Source organism: Physeter macrocephalus, chromosome 8 (genome assembly GCF_002837175.3).
Source record: "Physeter macrocephalus isolate SW-GA chromosome 8, ASM283717v5, whole genome shotgun sequence".
Taxonomy (NCBI): Eukaryota; Metazoa; Chordata; class Mammalia; order Artiodactyla; family Physeteridae; genus Physeter; species Physeter macrocephalus.
The window spans coordinates 70,482,878-70,501,365 of NC_041221.1; the positions used below are offsets into that span (position 1 = coordinate 70,482,878).

General features: G+C 39.0%; 1 protein-coding gene across 6 annotated transcripts in view; it reads left to right on the forward strand.

The window, feature by feature from the left end:
- Positions 1–18,488, forward strand: part of MAST4 (microtubule associated serine/threonine kinase family member 4) — a 599,104-nt gene that overhangs the window by 546,258 nt on the left and 34,358 nt on the right. For all 6 annotated transcript variants that reach the window (XM_055086603.1, XM_055086600.1, XM_055086601.1 and 3 more), the window contains 6 exons: positions 2,272–2,357; positions 8,755–8,963; positions 10,743–10,881; positions 12,234–12,366; positions 13,231–13,396; positions 15,294–15,395. In XM_055086603.1, coding sequence (XP_054942578.1) covers positions 2,272–2,357; positions 8,755–8,963; positions 10,743–10,881; positions 12,234–12,366; positions 13,231–13,396; positions 15,294–15,395 — 835 coding nt within the window. The remainder of the gene's footprint in view (positions 1–2,271; positions 2,358–8,754; positions 8,964–10,742; positions 10,882–12,233; positions 12,367–13,230; positions 13,397–15,293; positions 15,396–18,488) is intronic.

Genomic DNA, 18,488 nt, shown 5'->3' on the forward strand with positions numbered 1-18,488 from the left:
CTGAGCCTGCGCGTCCGGAGCCCGTGCTCCGCAACGGGAGAGGCCGCAGCAGTGAGAGGCCCGCGTAACGCAAAAAAAAAAAAAAAAAAAAAGAAAGAAAAAGGGCCATGTGCTCCCGGAACATAACATTAAAGAGATTTACCTTCATAACATAAAGAGATTTACCAGTCCAGAAAGATCTCCTAAGGAAAGGACACTTGAGATGTGAGAAGTTACTGGGATGAGAAGGGTCAGAGGGGACATTCCAGGCCAAGGGACCATCATGTGACACAAGGGAGAGAGTATATCTGAAGGCTTAAGAGTGAGGGAGACCGTGCAGCCCAGAGAGCTCGGGTAAAAGCTGGACACAGACGTGCTTGCTGTTCATCTTTGTCAAATTGTTTCTTTCAAAGAACAGTGGGAAGCTGTTGAACTGTGGAGGAGGTGTATGTGTGTGGAGGATGAGGAGGAGTAGATAGGGAGATGACCCAAACAGAGTAACAACGTGAAAAAAAAATCACACTGATTGCAGTGTAGGAAGTAGATGGGGTGAGGAAAGCCAGCTGTAGTGACCCTGGGGAGGCCATTTGAAAGTTTGCAGCAGTGACACAGATGAGAGGTCCTGGATGCTGGTGCCACTCTTCCTAATTGTGAATAGCAGAAGAGGAACCAGGATGGACCACCCCCAGCATTGGGGGTGGTCAGGAAAGAGGGGCAGCCGTGTAGCCTGGAGGCTTAAAAACCCAGGCTCTGGAGTCCGGTTTCCAGATTTCAAAGCTGGCTTCACTTCTTACTAGCTTGGGGAAAAAAAAAAAAAAAAAAAAAAAAAAAAAATCTCTCTGTGCCTCAGTTTCCTCAACTGTAAAATGGGTATAAAAGATTAAATAAGGTAGTCTGTGTAAAATGGTTAGGACAGCTTCACATATGCTAAATAAATGACAGCTGTTTTTGCTTCATCATAACTGCCATGATTTTGAATGAGCTTAAGCTGAAGTTCCTTTGAGCCATCAAGCAGTCAATTGTATATAAGGTGTGGGATCTTCCTGCCCTCAGAGGGAGAGTTTTTGGTGGATGGCCTGGGTGACTTTAGGAGTCATCCATAGGCATAGGTGAGGTCACTCAGGTGAGGAAGAGTTAATGAGGCAAGAAGGCTGGTTCAGGGCCTTGTAGCTGGAGCTGTGGAGAGCAGTCAGAGTGGGGTGGCTGAACAAGTAAGGGGTCCCAGTCTTGGATTATGTTTTCTGAGGTGGGGTGTTGGCAGGTGATGAGTAGACCCAGGTCCTATGGCCAGAGGCCAAGGAGAAACAGAGAAAGGAGCTGGTTGAATTGAGGAGGTCAGGTAGCCCAGAGGCCAGGTTGTTGGCTGAGTTATCTGTGTAGATATGGAAGTCACTCAGGATGGTGAGAGAATGCAGGCACCGAGGACAGTGGGAAGCTCGGTCTAAATCTTCCAAAGGTGGTGGGGCAGCCGAGTGGGCGGGTGCCAGCACTGAGTGGGGGAGGATGGCACATACCTCAGAGTCATGGGGTTTCTTCCAAAATTATGGGAAGGGGATTCTGGTCTCTGCAGAGGGAACAGAATGACTGTTAACCCCCTCTCAGTGCTAAGATACATGGGGCGTGAGAAAATTTTGTAAAAAAACAAAACAAAAACAACTTTGTTTACTCTTGTCCTTTGAACTAAACTTTTTAAAGAGCTGTCTTTTTGAAAATTGGTGTCTAAACCATGGTAAGTAAGACTTACGGTGGGTGGAAGTAAAGAAAGACAGGCATGCTCTGCCTGGCTGTCTCATTTGTTGCCAACTACCTTTTCCAAACAGGAAGGGTTGCCACAGGAATGAAATGGACATGCTCTGGTCGGTGGCAGAGAAGCCACGTGATCCACCAACCCTTAGAGGGCCACTCCAGCCCATTCCTTTCTGATTGACTGAAACTAGAATTACGGTTTGGCATTTTGGACTTAAATCTTAAAACTTTAAAAGACTAGGAAGAAGTTCACCCGAATGGTTTACAGAGGTAAATTAAAAATCAGGAATTTTCAAAAACATGGTGCCTCTATCTCCTGGAATTGATGTTCACTTAAATGAAACTGAGCCAGTCATGAGGAGTAGTTTATCAGCACTGCTGTGGAAAATTGAGCTTTAAAGCTGTCCCCCAGGTTCCTTTGGCTAGAATACTGCCCTTTAACATATTAAACAATAGAGCATGCAATTCAAATATTAGTTATTTTGCTGCTAAAATCATTTTCTTAAATTCTGAGCTATTTTTTAACATCCATATTTTGTCTCCAAGAGCTCTAATGCTTCCCTGAAACTTCGAAGGAAACCTCGGGAAAGTGATTTTGAGACGATTAAATTGATTAGCAATGGAGCCTATGGGTGAGTAATTCAGGAAAACTCTCTATTATATTTTAACACACCTGAGAAATATATTCTTCACATTGATCTTATGCCAAATAGATGTTGTTGGGGACTTGAGTTTTCAGATCACTGCTCCTTCATTGATGGGTATCAGGTGAAGCCCAAATCATTTTTCATTGGATACCCAATCAGAAAACATTTCAAGTGACCTGGGGGTTATTTTAGAGCATGGGAGAGGAAGACTTTAGAAAGTAAAAATTTCTAAAGTAAGGGAAAATTTTTGTATATGCCTGTTTTTATGTAGATACACATACACATCTGGATATATATATATCTGAATATATATAAATTCATTTATAGCATTTCTACTTGAGAATTAGCCAGTACTTCCTGTCTGACCAGCAGTCAACCTTGGGAGAGTAGTACTTTAATAAGAAGGCTGATTGAAAATTTAAAGCAACACACTTCTTTTAGTCTTTATATAACGCCAGGATTTTTTTTTTTTTTTTTCAATTGAACTCTATGCTATAGTACGACCACATTCGTGGTGCCCCTTCCTTGATTCATTTTTATAGATACACGGTTTCCCTCTCAGGGCATAAGGTCAATGCTGACAAGATCCCTCTGAGTTACTAATAGTTTGGAAGAGTAATTAATACACAAACTATGTCCTGATCCATTTTAGACAGCCCAGAACTCTAGTTTAATTAAGTATTAATCCCAATTCCATCTGTAGGTGGAGAGCAATAAACAGTCCCGTAGACATGTATTGCCATTTATAACACACACAGCAGATGAGATAGAATCGATTTTTGTTACGCCACAAGGGATGTTTCTCCTTATGGTGTTTTTTTCACCTCTAATATTTTCCACACCATTAACTTAGTGAAGAACTTAAATATTTGTGAGTGCTTTCTATGCTTCACTGATTTGTTTTCAGGATTATGTCAAATGGCATATTTCCTGATGTGGCTTATAAATGCTCTCTGATGTTTTATTTTTACAATATTTTATTTCTTTTGAGGACCTCACTGAAACCCTTCTACCTAAGAAGATTGTTTTAGCATGCAGTTGTTTGTGGGTTTTGTTTATGTATTATTGGCTTTTAGTCCTTTTTAGTTCTGGAGATCATCTGAGGATTTCTTGTTTGATTAGGGGGAAGACTGAACATTGATTTAAGGGATCTGTGGGTTTGAGCACTGCTGAATTTTATTGCCAGTGGAATTCTGGCATAGGATTGTCTATGAAGCACCACTTTTGTAAAATTTGGGCATATATTTTAGCAGTATTTGGAGTTCTAATTGGTTGAGTAAACTCATTTGTAGTGCAATTAAACCACTGTATAGTAGATGAGGTATATCACACTTCGGGGAGTGGTTGGGAATATACAAGAAGTTAAACAAGCTGTGAATCAGTAAACACCCAGGACGCAGGCCAAGTCATTAATGGGCTTACAAGCTGCCTGTGGGAGCCTCTGCCGGTCAGCCAAAACCTTTTTTTTCTCTTTTGCTCTTCTCCAAGTTAATCTCTCATTACATTTCTGACAGATTTCCTCTACGATTTAATTATTTTTAACTTAAAATTTGAATGGAGCTACGCCCATTGGCCCACCTGATCAGGATGCTGATAGTGGGCTTCTGTGAGTTGGCTGAACAGATGGATCATGTAGGTCCATGAATTGGAGCCGTTCGAGGCTTTCTTGGGCGTCCCTGTAACCGAGCCCCTCGCTCACATCAGTGACTTAGAGTGACACCCGTTCTGTGACTTTTCAAATACTGGTTATGCTGCAAACTAACCCTTTCATTCGAGAGAGCTATAACACGTCATGGTTTTCTCAACAGCCTACTTAGTGACAATTTATGATATAAAGCCAATTTGCCAATTTGAGAAGCACCCAATTTCCTTCTCTGTTTAACAGGTTTCAGATCCTGACTGGAAGTTGCACCTCCCTTCAGGCCAACTTAGCACTTTGTAGAAAGCGAGCACCTACTGTGTGCCAGGCACTGGACTAGTCTCTTTATTCTCTTTATTTGTTCCCTTCTCACAAGCTCTTGTGAGATGTTGATGTTACTTCCACTTAGATGTGGAGAAAGAGGCTCCCAAGCCTGGTCACACGTACTCTGACTGCAAATGAATATCATTTATAACTTTTAGCCATCTTAACTGGGGTATAGAAACCCTTCTTCCATTGAGCGCTGCCACCTAGATTTTTAAATAACAATTTCGAGTGTTTTCGAAGTAGAAGAATAAGATTGACCTAAAATTTTTTAAAGTAAGAAAGCTAAATTTTGGAGGCACAGCGCTTCTTCCCCACTTCACATTGCTTTCTAGCCTTGCTGGCCTTTCTGCTTTTTTTAACCCTCAAAGGACAGGGTCATTTACCTGAGAGACAGACGAGGTGTGCAAGTTGACGGATGCTCCCTCTTGATAGCCTTTCCCCTCAGCTTCCCCCTAACATTTGCACTCCCCTCCCCACATGCGGATCTGCTCACAGGGATTCATGTATCAGGCTCTCAGATTCGTGCATAATTTTATATGCATGAGACGTTCACACTCCCAATAGGACTGATTCATTCTGCTCTAGATCCTGCCGGCTTCCGATTCCATTTCTCCCTTCCCCCGCCTCAGTTCTGCATGAGTGGAGTGATGCTTGGCTCCACTGGCTGCCCCACCCCATGCATCACCTCCCACCCTTGGGTCTTCCTGTTTCACAGGGCGGGTCAGTGTAGGAAAAGAGACACAGAAGCCTTTACAAAGAAAGCAATGCTTGAGGCCAGAAAACAGAGAAATGGGGGCCAAATCAGTTCAGTCTAGTTTCATAACCTTGGGCAGTTTGCAGCTCTGCTTAGCAGTGTTAGATGTCTGTCTGTCCCTGTCTGTTTCTCTGTTTGTCTCTCTCTCTTTTTCAGCCTCTCCCTCCCCCCCTCTCTCTCCTTCTGCCTCACTCTCTGCTGACTTGAGTAGATTTAGAACAGCAATTTATAAGAAGGGAGGAAAGGAGTATGTGAGAGACAACACGTATTACTAAATAAACACATTTCAGCATTAGAAATAATATTTCCAAAGCAGTACAGAAATGTAAAAACATAACATAAAGCAAACAAAAATGCAGCTACAGGGAATTCTAATTAAGTCTAGTTGACTTTTGCAACTTGATCGAGATATGTTTCTCCTGAGGAAATGGTATCTCAAGCTACCTATAAGATTAATTTCAACTGGTTTAGGTAAATTTCTCTAAGGATTACCTGATTATTTTAAGTACAATAGCAAGGGAAAACAGAAAGTCAAATCAAATTTTATGAATTGAAAATCTAAGAATAAAGAATGAAGGCCTTTTTACACAGTACCTCGTGTAGGTACTGGTCAAATTGGGTCTGAGGTATCTTTCTCTTTTGTTCTTTCATAAAATCATGTACAACCCCATTCTTTTTCCTTCACTTCCTGTTGTTCTCAAACATATTGAGGAGCAGTTATTTATGTAAGAAATGATGGAGCTTGGTTGAAAATCAAAATGGCAGCCTACTGATAGTCTAAAAGTGAAGTTCACAGTATCATACGTCTGGAGGTCCTCAGCCCTAAACTTACTCAATGTTAAATATTGAAAGAAGTGATAGAAAGTGAGCTGTATTCCAGTTGACTCTCAAGAATAGGCAAGTGCTTATATAAAGATACTGGTTTTTTCCTTTTAACATTTTCAATTCTAAAGTTCATTTTAAAAAACAGATTCTGTGTCTCAGGAATCCTTCTTCATGACAATATCTGCCAATGCTTGTCTCATATATGTAAGGGGAAGCCAAGTTCTTTTCTGTGCTCCCTTTGAATCTCTCTGTCCTGCTATCAGCTTCTGATTAGAAGCTCAAGTGTCTTTGGATCTTGATTTTATCCAATCAGTAATTGGAAAAAGAAAAAAATTGTCGTAGCCTTTAATCGGATACAGAAAGAATGAGTAGTTGGTAAATGAAAAAGTTGAAGTAGGAAATCACCAAAAGATGATATGTACTTTAAACATTTTAATTTAACCTAAATATATGTAAATTGACTAGCCTTTCGATGTAAGCCCTTTATAAGACAGCCAGTATAAACAATACTTATACAGTCATTCCTTGGTATCCAAGGGGTATTGGTTCCAGGACCCCCCTCAGATACCGAAATCCACAGATACTCATGTCCCTTATATAAAATGGCATCCTCTCATATATTTTAAATCATCTCGAGATTACTTATAATATCTAATACAATGAAAATGCTATGTAAATATCAATAGTTGCCGGTGTGGCAAATTCAAGTTTTGCTTCATGCAGTTTTCTGGATTTTTTTTTTTTTTAAATATACTTCAATCCTCAGTTGATTGAATCTGAGCGTGCAGAAGCCGTGGCTATGTAGGGCTGACTGTACTATGTTGTTTGTTTCCCACTTTTAGCTTTTTTACAGGTGAAGCAAGAACTGGAAGCAATCTGCCTAGATTTTTATTATTTTCTCAACGTTTGGAATCTTCTCACTCATACTAAATCAATAGGAATTTTATTTAGTAACTCATATTTATCAGTGCTTTCCCAAGCATTCCACTCAGTTTTCTTATAAACAACAGTGCTTTCTCTTTTCACACTCGTGTTTCATCAGTTTAAATATTTGTTTAAATTAGTCAGTCATGATATCAAGCCTAGCCAGAAGAACAGGTGTAGAAATTAACCCAGCTGGTGGGAGCCCAAGTGTCTGGGAATCCTGAAGAGGATGCCTAGCCTCTGTGGAAAGCAGTAGGCATCCAGCCAGCCAGCTCCCTTGTCAGTTTGTTGAACAGTGGGAATAAGAGTACCAGGTTATTCCTCGAGTTGGTTATGTGGAGTGCGGCTAAGACAGCTTTTTACTATACAGGGAAGGAAGAACTAGAAGGCCAGAGAAAAGAGGAGAGAGAAAAAGGAGTAAAGATTTTTAAAAAAAGAATGTTTAAACAGAGACGCCACAAATGTGTGATTTTGTGTGAAGGGAAAAGATGAATACAATGAGAAGACAAAGACGTACACACTTCAAAGAAAGATGAATTCCTAGTTGAATGCTTAAGAGGAAAATGTGAATATTGGTTAAACTGAGATTGAATATACTTAAGATTTATGTAAGTGGATCACTCTGACATATTGGTCCAGCAGGAATATAGGGTGTACTAGTCCCCTTCGAGTTCATTTTTTGGAGACAATGAAAATCACTAGTGAAAAATGCATCTCAGATAACCCCTTGTTTAGGAAACAGACTACTGGATGTACTTTACTATGATTGATAGCTTTTCAGGTAAATTATTACTTAGTTGATTATTGCGTTTGTTTCAGGACAGCCTTGTACAACCTGTTACACACTTCTAATGATGATGGCTCTTTAGGTAAATTATTAATTATTTGAGAATTGCCTAACCTGGGAGTTCAAACCTGTTGTCCCTTAATAATAATGAGATAAGTGAGGAGTAACTTATGAGAAAAGGAGTCCATCCAAGACATTTTCCTTGTTGCTCATCATTTCCAGGGTTTGAAGTCTCCTCCTCCGAATTACTTTTTTTCTCTACATCATTTGAAGCTTCAGGGAGTCCTTTGTCTTTACCCAGACAGAATTGGTTCTGTAGAGTATTTGGGTGAGGCTTTTGGCAGAAATTCCATGCAGCCCGCTCATTTTACAATAAAGTTGCCAGACACCTCAGCTGTGGGTCACATGGACCAGAAATGCAGTGTACTCTGGACCCCCTTTTAGGTTGGGAAATGCATTTCCTGCATTGAAACAGGCATAGGGGTAACTCATGCCGAGGTCTGTAGTGAAGAAATATGCTACTCTTTGTAGCAGGGAGAGCAGCCTCATATGACCTATTACATACTTCTTATTTATCTAGAAAGTTCATGGGAAGTAAATTACTCTCAAGTTGGAAGTCAGCTACTTTAAGAAGCTATAGTCTATGGTCCCTTTTTGTAGATCCCATGAGTGTCATATAGAAAATTATTGCTTTAGTCAGTTGTGAAAAAATGCCTAATAGATACCTAATGCTAGAAAGGATCTAGCTCAGAATATGTATGTACTTTTGTTCATTGTTTTCCTGTTTTAACTTATATGTCGGATTTTGTTCTGTTATAGAAAAACTGAAAACAACAGCTAGCTATTGGAAAGTAGCTCACTCTGGAGACTGTCCATTTTCTTCAGTGAAATGAAGCAGTGAAATGAATTTGCCTTATGTGTGACCTGTAACTTTTATTGAAAGAATTTAAAAAAAAAATCAATTAGCCAAAGGACTTTGGCCTGGAATGGAATGTTTGTAGTTGCCAGCATAGCTTATGTGGGCTGAACCCCGGCTATCACGTGAACGTAAAAAAAAAAAAGTGGTGTACCGTACCCAGAAACATCCCCTCTTCCTTTGAACCCCAACTCTTGTGCTCCTTTTCAGGGCAGTCTATTTTGTTCGGCATAAGGAATCGCGACAGAGGTTTGCCATGAAGAAGATTAATAAACAGAACCTCATCCTCCGAAACCAGATCCAGCAGGCCTTTGTGGAACGGGATATCCTGACTTTTGCAGAAAACCCTTTTGTTGTCAGCATGTATTGCTCCTTTGAGACCAGGCGCCACTTGTGCATGGTCATGGAATATGTCGAAGGTGAGTCACTGACAGAGAGAACATGACACCTGTACCCAGAAACCACTGGCTCATGTGTGCAGCTGACGCTTTCTGTACTTGTGCCATACAACGGTTGTATCCACGTAGGAACCAAGGCCAGGCAATTAGATGGCTGTATTCCCAGTCATTATCTTCTCATAATTGCTTGTAAAGTGCCAGCTCTACTATAACAAAGGGAAAATTAGTGCTATTTGGAAAAAGGTTGTTTTCCCTTTTTAATAGCTTTTCATCCTAAGTACCTCCTCTCAATCGGTCATTAAAGTTAGAATATAGGTGATGGGATTTTTCCTACTTATTTTTATCACGTATCATAAAAGCATTCATTACAATGGATCTTCTTAAGGAAAGTATTAAAAATATATCCTTTTTGGTATATGGTATGAAATTAAAGGTGAGTTAGGAGAAAGATACATTGAAGAAAATCTAACTTCTAATCTAAAAAAATAATATAAATCAACTTATTTACAAAAGAGAAATAGATTCACAGACATAGAAACCAAACTTATGGTTATCAAAGGGGAAAGGAGGGGGGGATAAATTAGGACTGTGGGATTAACAGACAGACACCACTATGTATAAAATAGATAAACAACAAGGATTTAGTGTACAGCACACGGAACTATATTCAGTATCTTGTAATAACCTATAATGGGTAAGAGTCTGAAACTGTACACCTGAAACTAACACAATATTATAAATCAACTATAGTTTAATTTTTAAAAACTAACTTTTTTTTCTTTTGGAAGTTTGTGGTCTACCTTTTAAATGCTCCAAGTAATCTTATTTCCATCAATTTTACATGAAAATTGTGAGTGTTTCCATAGCCATGACTTACTGACATAAATAAAGCTAATAGAATGAATAGATAAGCAAGGGCCAAAACAATTTTCTTTTTTAAAAAAATTTTATTTTATTTATTTAATTTTTTATATGGCAGTTTCTTATTAGTTATCTTTTTTATACATATTAGTGTATATATTGTCAATCCCAGTCTCCAAAACAATTTTCAAAGCATCTAATTTAAGCCCTTGTGATTGTTTGAACAGAATCCCAAAACTTATAACTTGAAGAACCGTTAAATATCGTTTTCATTTTGCAGATGAATGAACTGAAACCCAAGAAGGGGTTTCACTAGATAGTTAGTGGTAGATACAAGACAAAAACATAACTTGCCTGATTTCCACCCATTGTTCTTTTCACCACACCAGTACTTTGCTTTATTAACTTTTGTTATGGTTATTTTACCAACAATAATTAACGTTTATCACATGTTTAATATGTGTTGACGGCATCCTGAATTCTTTACACAGATTACCTCATTTAATCCTCACAATAAAAGGGATGACACTATTCATATCCTGATATTACAGCTGAAAGAACCAAGACCATCTTGCCTAAGGTGTCCCCACCTGTAAGAGTCAGAGCCGGAATTTGAACTCAGGCAGCCTGATTCCAGAATCCATGTTTTAAAATGGTTTATTTTAAATCGTCACACTGTTCCTAAAACACATCATCAGTTCTTCAACATTTAGTTTCACTTCAGGCCAAATCTGCTCTCTCATGAGCAGCGCTTCTTAAATAAAAGTCTATATTTTCTCCACACCACATCATAAGTAGAAACACAGTCTCCACTTATGAACATGATCGACTATGTCTATGGATAGAGACCATTCTACTTTGAAATTCTGCAATCTAAACTGGCGGTCTTTAATCCCAGCTGATACTATACCTGCTAAGTCTTTTTCTTGTGTTTTATAGGAGGTGACTGTGCTACCTTAATGAAGAACATGGGTCCTCTCCCTGTTGATATGGCCAGGATGTACTTTGCTGAGACAGTCCTGGCCTTGGAATATCTACATAATTATGGAATTGTACATAGGGATTTGAAACCGGACAAGTATGTACACTGATGAAATACGTTTTTTTTCACACAATACAAAAATGTTTATGTCTATAAAAATGTTTTCTTTTAATGCTGCTTTGTACATTTAAAAATTCTCCCATAATGTTCCCAAATGAGTTATTTTTAGCAGTATACATGATGATTTTTGTATAATCTTTTTAAAGGCTATGGTGTTTACAATAGCCGCTTATAAGAAACAAACAAACAAAAAAAGAGTATTAAGCCAAGGTTAGTTAATTTTTTTTTAGTTTTTTTTATTATGTAAATAATAGGTACATAGAATGCTATGAGTTGTTTTCTGGATAGTTTCTGCATTTAGAATCATACTTAGATAATTTTTTCTCCCCAAGATGATATCCTTGATATTCTATTCTATTTTATTCACAATTTAATTTTTTATTTAATTTTTAGTCTATGTGGAGTTCATTTTGGTGTCTGATTTGAGATGCAGATAGACCATTTTTCCCCAAATGACTAGGTATTCATCTTGACACCATTTATTAAATGTTCCATGCTTTCTCCACTAATCTGAGACACCTCTAGAAGTATTTCTTATTCATATGTAAAGATTTTAAGTGTGCCAAAATTTTATAAAATTAACTTATGCTCATTACAGAAAATTTGGGAAGTACAAAAAGAAAAAACTTCATTCACAGCATTCCCAAACGAAAACAGCTATTAGAATTTTGGCATGTATCCTTCCAATAGCTTTATTTTTTTTAACTCCTCTACTCCTTTAATTTTTTAAATAATTAAAATTTTCTTTGCCACTTAAAATGAAAAAAAATTACCTGTAAATTCATAAAGCTTTCAAATGTGAATTCTTTGCATGTATAAGACATGTAGGTCTTGTGCTTAGTGAGTAGACGCTTAAGTTCGAGCCAGACGTTGAAATCTGAAACAATGCTACATTTTTCTTCCAAGTTCTTTATCTTTTGTCTCATTTGAATCGCAGATGGGTTGCTTATGTTAGTTGCTGATGTGTGACGTGGGATTATCAGTAACCCTTTCTCAGCTCTTTTCTTATTCTGGAAATGGAAAGGTGTCAGAGTTCCATACTTGAATTTTTCTGAGCGCTTCAAGTGGTAAATGATGCTGTATGTGACTGCTTCAAGGAAGATGGGCTGAGCCGGGTCTCTGGCCTTCCCTTGTGGATTACTCTCAGCCGCCAGATACACATATTTAACATCTTTGCGTGACTTCATCTCTTTGCAGGCTGGGTTTTGTGATAAGATTGATACCTATATATGACATAGTCTTATCAACTCACAGTGGGAGGGAGAAAAGTAAAAACAAAAAATGAGCTTCAAAGTGAGTGTTGTAATATATGTCCTTCTGCTTCACAGCTTGTTGGTCACCTCCATGGGGCACATAAAGCTGACAGATTTTGGATTATCCAAGGTGGGACTAATGAGCATGACTACCAATCTTTATGAGGGTCATATTGAGAAGGATGCTCGAGAGTTCCTGGACAAACAGGTAAGCTTGCGTGCTGTTTGGTTCCAGAGAGAGATACCAAGTGCAGCGCTGACAGTGGAATTCAGAATCAGCTCACCTAGGCCATCTTGACATTAGTGCTGGGGCTTTCGATGTCTATATAAGCCTTACGTTTAATAAAGCGCAAATTGCTTCCATTTTTCTCCCTGGGCCTCTCTGAAATGTCGGTCCCTCCACATTCCTTCCCCGACATTATGGTCTATGAGTAAGACGAACGATCTAACTGCACACAAGTGAGAGTGTGAGAGAGACAAATGGAAGAACTGTTTTCGTAAGGCATTCGGGAGTCTCAGTAGAGTCCTCATGAAACTCATGATGCGTTGTACAATCACAGGTGCCAAACTCCGAGCCATGGCCCATTTCCCTTTAAGCATGCCTCATTACCATGTGCCCACAATCTGTTCATTGTACAGTTACTTAAGGTGAACACATCTCAACTGTCAGGCTTTTATGAAGTAACCAGGATGTGAATATATTTCAGTCATATAAATACTAAAACTCTCTCTGATAGTGACAGACGAAAAAAATGCAGTATTATTTTAAATCCAAGGATTACAAATGTTTTTGTAAAGGAAGTAAAACTACTCAAATTTGAAATTAGACATTACACACAGTTTCACATTAGAGCAGCATTTTAAACTTTGCTTTTTTTGGTATTTTAAGTAATTCATTGCTTTTGGTACGCTAGATACCCATTTAGAATCACTGTTCTTAAGTTCTTTGTCCATGTGGTTCCATGTGGTTGAGCAGGTGCACTCTAGGCAAAATAATTGACATTTAGCCATCTTGCTCATTTTAATTCATGTCTAATACTCTAATTATTCTAATATTGCAATCATCTTTTAGGTCTGTGGCACACCTGAATACATTGCACCAGAAGTGATTCTGAGGCAGGGCTATGGGAAGCCGGTAGACTGGTGGGCCATGGGGATTATCCTCTATGAATTTCTGGTTGGATGCGTGCCATTCTTTGGGGACACTCCAGAAGAGCTATTTGGACAAGTCATCAGTGGTAAATATTGTCAGCAGTTATCTCTAAGCCACTGTTGGGAAGCAGCTATTTAATGTAATTCTGGGGAGTATCACTGTTTTTAGTAAAATGTTAACCTTTATCGAAGGGTTTAGCCAACAAATTAAAAGAACTCACTCATCATAGCACATAACTGACTTTCACAATCTCAAGAGAGCAATTTGTGTTGGGAATTGATCTGAGGAAGTTTTGTTAACATGGAATTTGGAAATGTACTAGCAATGTGACCAATTTTTATGGTGTACTTTTTCTGCAAAAGAAATTGGTGTGGGATTTGCAGATGATTTCACTGCTATCCAGGCTTCCTTTCCATAGTAGGAAAGTTGCACCAGGGAGGAAAAGGTTAACGTGGGTAACATTTACACAAATGGGAAAAATGGCTATTGGCACAGTGAAGAAATTAACAAAAATGTAATAAACCCTAAAACAAATGTCTACCAAATAATAAATAATGAGAATGGGGAGGAAGCAAATTTAATCTACAGACTGTTAATGATTTCATTGGTAGTTGTTATAGTGTAATGTTATTTCTTAACAGCTGTTCATCTTTCATTTAAATTCAATAACCTTTAGATCTTAACCTGCAAGCTGACCCTAACTATTGTTATGTGGCTCGTGGCAAAACTAAATGATAATTAAATAGACTTTATTACTACCCTACCTGCTGTTTTTATAAATTTCCCTGGAGCAGAGATCAAAAAGGCCTCTCTCCCTCAAAGTTTGTCAGTCATCACTGACATCTTCATCACCTACCTCTGGTCCATTCTGGACTGTGCTTAGAGTGTCCAACAGTGGGAATAGGGGGACAATTCCTTTTGGTATGAGGAGCCTCTTAATCACAGCATTATTTTCCATCATTGACTTTGCAAGCCAAGCATGTTTGTAAACTTTAACGGAGTAGATTTGTGAGTTGCCTGCAGTGTATAACCCTTTTATACAATATCTGAGCTCTTTATGGATTTATAACTAGGCTGTTTTCTGATATACCAAGGATGAATGGCAAAAGGAATCAACTGTTTAATTAACACAAGCAGCAAATGCTGGCTTTGTTCTGTCGGTGCCTTATGGCTCAGATGCATATTCATGTTTTATTTTCCAAATCAGATTTAAACTGCAGCAGAGGAAGCTAGAGGCAGGCACATGCAGAAATAACTCATGTTTTGATTGCATTCCCGTGCACACAAGCATGCACACCTATCTTCAGGCAAACTCCTTTAGAATGTAGAACATATTCTAATATTTATGACAGATTTTAAGTACTTCCATTACTACAATTCCTTGGGATTGTTTTTTTCTTCTTCTTCTTCAGTCTTAGCATTTTGACCTTTCCTTTGTCTCTGGAAATGGTTATTTTTACAAAATTATTTTTTGCTTCTTGGAGCTGAAGAACTCTGGGGCTGTGGCCAGATTCTCAGTTGAGGATGATGGTAGAAGAGAAACCCTGACTCCCCATGATCCCTGGATGGGCGATGGCCTAAAACACAGAAGTTTAGAGTTTCCGCTATATTGAGCCCTCTTAATAACTAGAGGACCAATTAGTAGTGACCCAGTTCTACCAAAGAAAAGTGTATCAAAAAGGCAGATGAGAGGTACTGCTCATTGAATTGTCCTCTCCCTGCCTTGTTGACAGCTGTGCTATTCATATCTTGTGCAACAGTTCTTCTCAGACTTGATTGGGCCTAGGAATCAACTGAAGGTCTTGTTAAAAATGCAGATTCTAAAAAAAAAAAAAAAAAAAAAATGCAGATTATGAGTCAGCAGGTCTGGAGTGGGGCTTGAAATTCTGCATTTCTAACAAACTCCCGGGTGATGTCCATGCTGTTGGGATGTGGACCAGCCTTTCAGCAGTGAAGTCGTAAACTACTTTTCTTCCTTTTAGATGAGATCAACTGGCCTGAAAAGGATGAGGCGCCACCACCTGATGCCCAGGATCTGATTACCTTGCTTCTCAGGCAGAATCCCCTGGAGAGACTGGGAACAGGTTAGAGCACATACATTTTAATTTTGTTAATATGCAGGAAATAATGTCAATGTGGAGCACTCAGAGGTTTGTGTTTTTGTTTTGTTTTTTTTTTTCATAGGAAACATCTGTTGGTTGATGTAGAATATGACTACAATATGTTATAACAATAATATTTTGGACTTTTTTTTCCTGATTCAGAGTAGTATGTACGCTAGGAGGGTTGGTGGCTGTTGTTTGTCTTTTTTTGTTGTTGTTTTTCTTCTTTTTTTGCAAAGCAGAAATTATTCTTAATTTGTTTCAGTAAATAAAATTTCTCTGGAAGAAAACCTCAAGGACACATGTAACTCTTCCATCCTGAAAAGCATGTATCTTAACAATTTGAAACAGAGGATTAGGGATGTGAAGGTTTTTTTGTTTGTTTGTTTGAGGTTGTAAATATATATATTCCTAGAAGGATTTGACCCAGCAGTTACTATCTGCAGGCTTTGAAGCAGGTTATCAGTACTTGAACTAATTATTGGAAATGAGTGCCTGGGGTTGATCAGCACCATGGCCCAAGAAAGAGGATTAAAAAACATTGACTTTCAAGATTAAGGAGATAGTAGATTTATTTCTTGCTGATTATTTTTCCTGACTGTTCTGCTACCAGTTTTTTGTTTTTGCCAGCTCTTTTTCCTTTTCTTCCGTATATTCTGAATAGACAGACTTAGAGATCCCAATACAGAGTTCTAGCCAACCCCAGTATGTGAATTTATCTAGATGAGACTAAATAATAAACACATATAACATACACACATGCACACACACATACAACACACACCACACACGCACACTGTATCGATAAAAATTTTCATCAGTGAAAATTGTTGACTTGATGGGTTGTTTACTCTGAGCTGTTTCATTCTACCTCGTTTTGCTAGAAAGATCAGAAAATACGAGATCATTCTCTCACCCTGTTTTTCCAAGGCCAAAATCATTTGCAACAGCTCCATATATATATCTTATATTGTTCTCCACTTTTGCTCACGGCTTCCCCAGTTGGAGAGCTCAGTTCTTGCTTAAGTATGGAATGCTGTGCTACCTAGAGGTTATGATGATGCATTAAAACCCCTGGGCCCACCCTTTATTTTGTAAATAAAGTTTTATTGAAACACTGCGATGCTGTTCAGTTACGTACTGTTTATGGCTGCCTTCATGCTACTCTGGCAGGGTCGAATAGTCATGAACAACTGCATGGCCCACAAGGCCTAAAACATTTACTTTCTGACTCTTGACAGAAAACTCTTGAAGACCCTGCATTAGAGAATCCAAGAAGTTTTGGGGTTTTTTTTTTTTTTTTTGGCCGTGCCATGCAGCTTGTGTTCTCTTAGTTCCCCAATGAGGGATCGGACCCGGGTCCACAACAGTGAAAGCTCATATCCTAACCACTGGACCGCTAGGGAATTCCCAAGAAGTTTTAAAATCAGGACTCAGTTGGCAAAACTGCTTTGAGTTTCATACTGGAATACCATGTGTTTTTTGCCTTTTTCAGTGGACGAGTGGGCCTTTAACTAGGAAAGGCAATATAATGGGACTTAAAGGGATAAACTCTGGAGTCAAATTGCCTGAGTTTAAATCTCAGCTGTGTGACCATGAGCAGGTTGTTTTCCCTTGTGTGCCTTACTTCCTCATATATAAAATGGAGCTGATAGTAGCACTGTATCCCAGGATTTTTGTGAGGATAAAAGATCATCGACTCTGGCTCTTAGGACCAGATGTGACATTGCTGCAGTATTATCATTTTTATTTTTCTGCGTATATAATCTCTTGCTTTCCCCTTTGGACGTATGAGATTTAGAAATTGTGGTGGTGACCCTACTTTTGGGCTGACTGAACTCTTTGAACAGAATCCTTTATATTTCTTGTTGCCCTATTTGGTTTTGTCTGAAGTGACTAGCAAACTGGTTATTTCCCACCATCTGTGACCTGCAGCTAGATTTGCTTTATAGTTCAAACGATAAGAGTAGCTGTCCAAGCATGGGTGTCAAGGCTCTGTGTGGGGCAGAGTTTTGAGGGGTGATTTTACTCACTTGAGCCAAATATGAGAAACAGTGGCATTTTAAGATTGTCCTACAACAATACAAGTATCTATTTGTAGATCCTAATCAGCTGTCCCAGGGGAGTGTTGTCCTAAGGTAGGGCTAAAAATATACTGGAATCAGCACACCCCCTAAAGAGTTCCCTTCAGTGTTCGTGTGTCACTTTGGAGAGTTTTCCTCCTTAGTATTCTGCCCATTTCTGTCCTCTTTAAGAAGATGTGGACACTTGATTCGGCTTTACTTAACAAGACAGGGCTATGATGGTGGTCAGTACATCCATGTTTATATATTATACGCTGCACGTTATCTCTGCGCATTTTCTGCTTGACTGCTGCTTTTGGTCTTTTCAGGGTTTGACAGATTGAGAAACAAATCTTCTAGCAGAAGCTCAAAAGAGACATTTAAAAGACCCTACCCAAGCTCTTAGCATTGTCAAGGAGAGCTTGTCAAACAGGCAGGTCCAACGTGACAGGTCCCAGTAGGGCCCAGAGAATGAGGCTGAGAATCTCGCAGGCTTGCCATGCTGCTTCCAATGACAGCATTTTGGATTTAATGCATATTTAGCGGGCAAAATAATGCACCGTGAAAATGTGCAAGCGCGCATTTGCCCGAGAGACTAGAGAGACTGAGAAAAGGAGTGTGAAGAACATAATGGATGTTTAAGAAGCTTCTATGAAGGGAGAGGAAAACTCAAAGGAGAACATTAGTGCCAAAGCATAACTTGCAGTTTGGGACCTTGTCGTATTTGAACTCGACTGTTGAACTTGCAGAGTATTGAGTGGCAGCCAGGCTCACTGGACTTGAGAGCTGTTCAGAGGTGACTGACTCCCACCCATGAGCCAGCTGGGAGGTCGTGAGTCATTTCTTTATTGCCCGGAGTCTCAGTTTCCTACTCTGTGGAAATGGGCATGTTACACACCTCAAGGGATTATTGTGAGGATTGAGTGCAGGCGTGTTTATGAAGGTATCCGGTACATTAACCTAGTGTATAACAAGAGCTCAAGAAATAGTCACTTTTCCTTCCCTTCCTGGT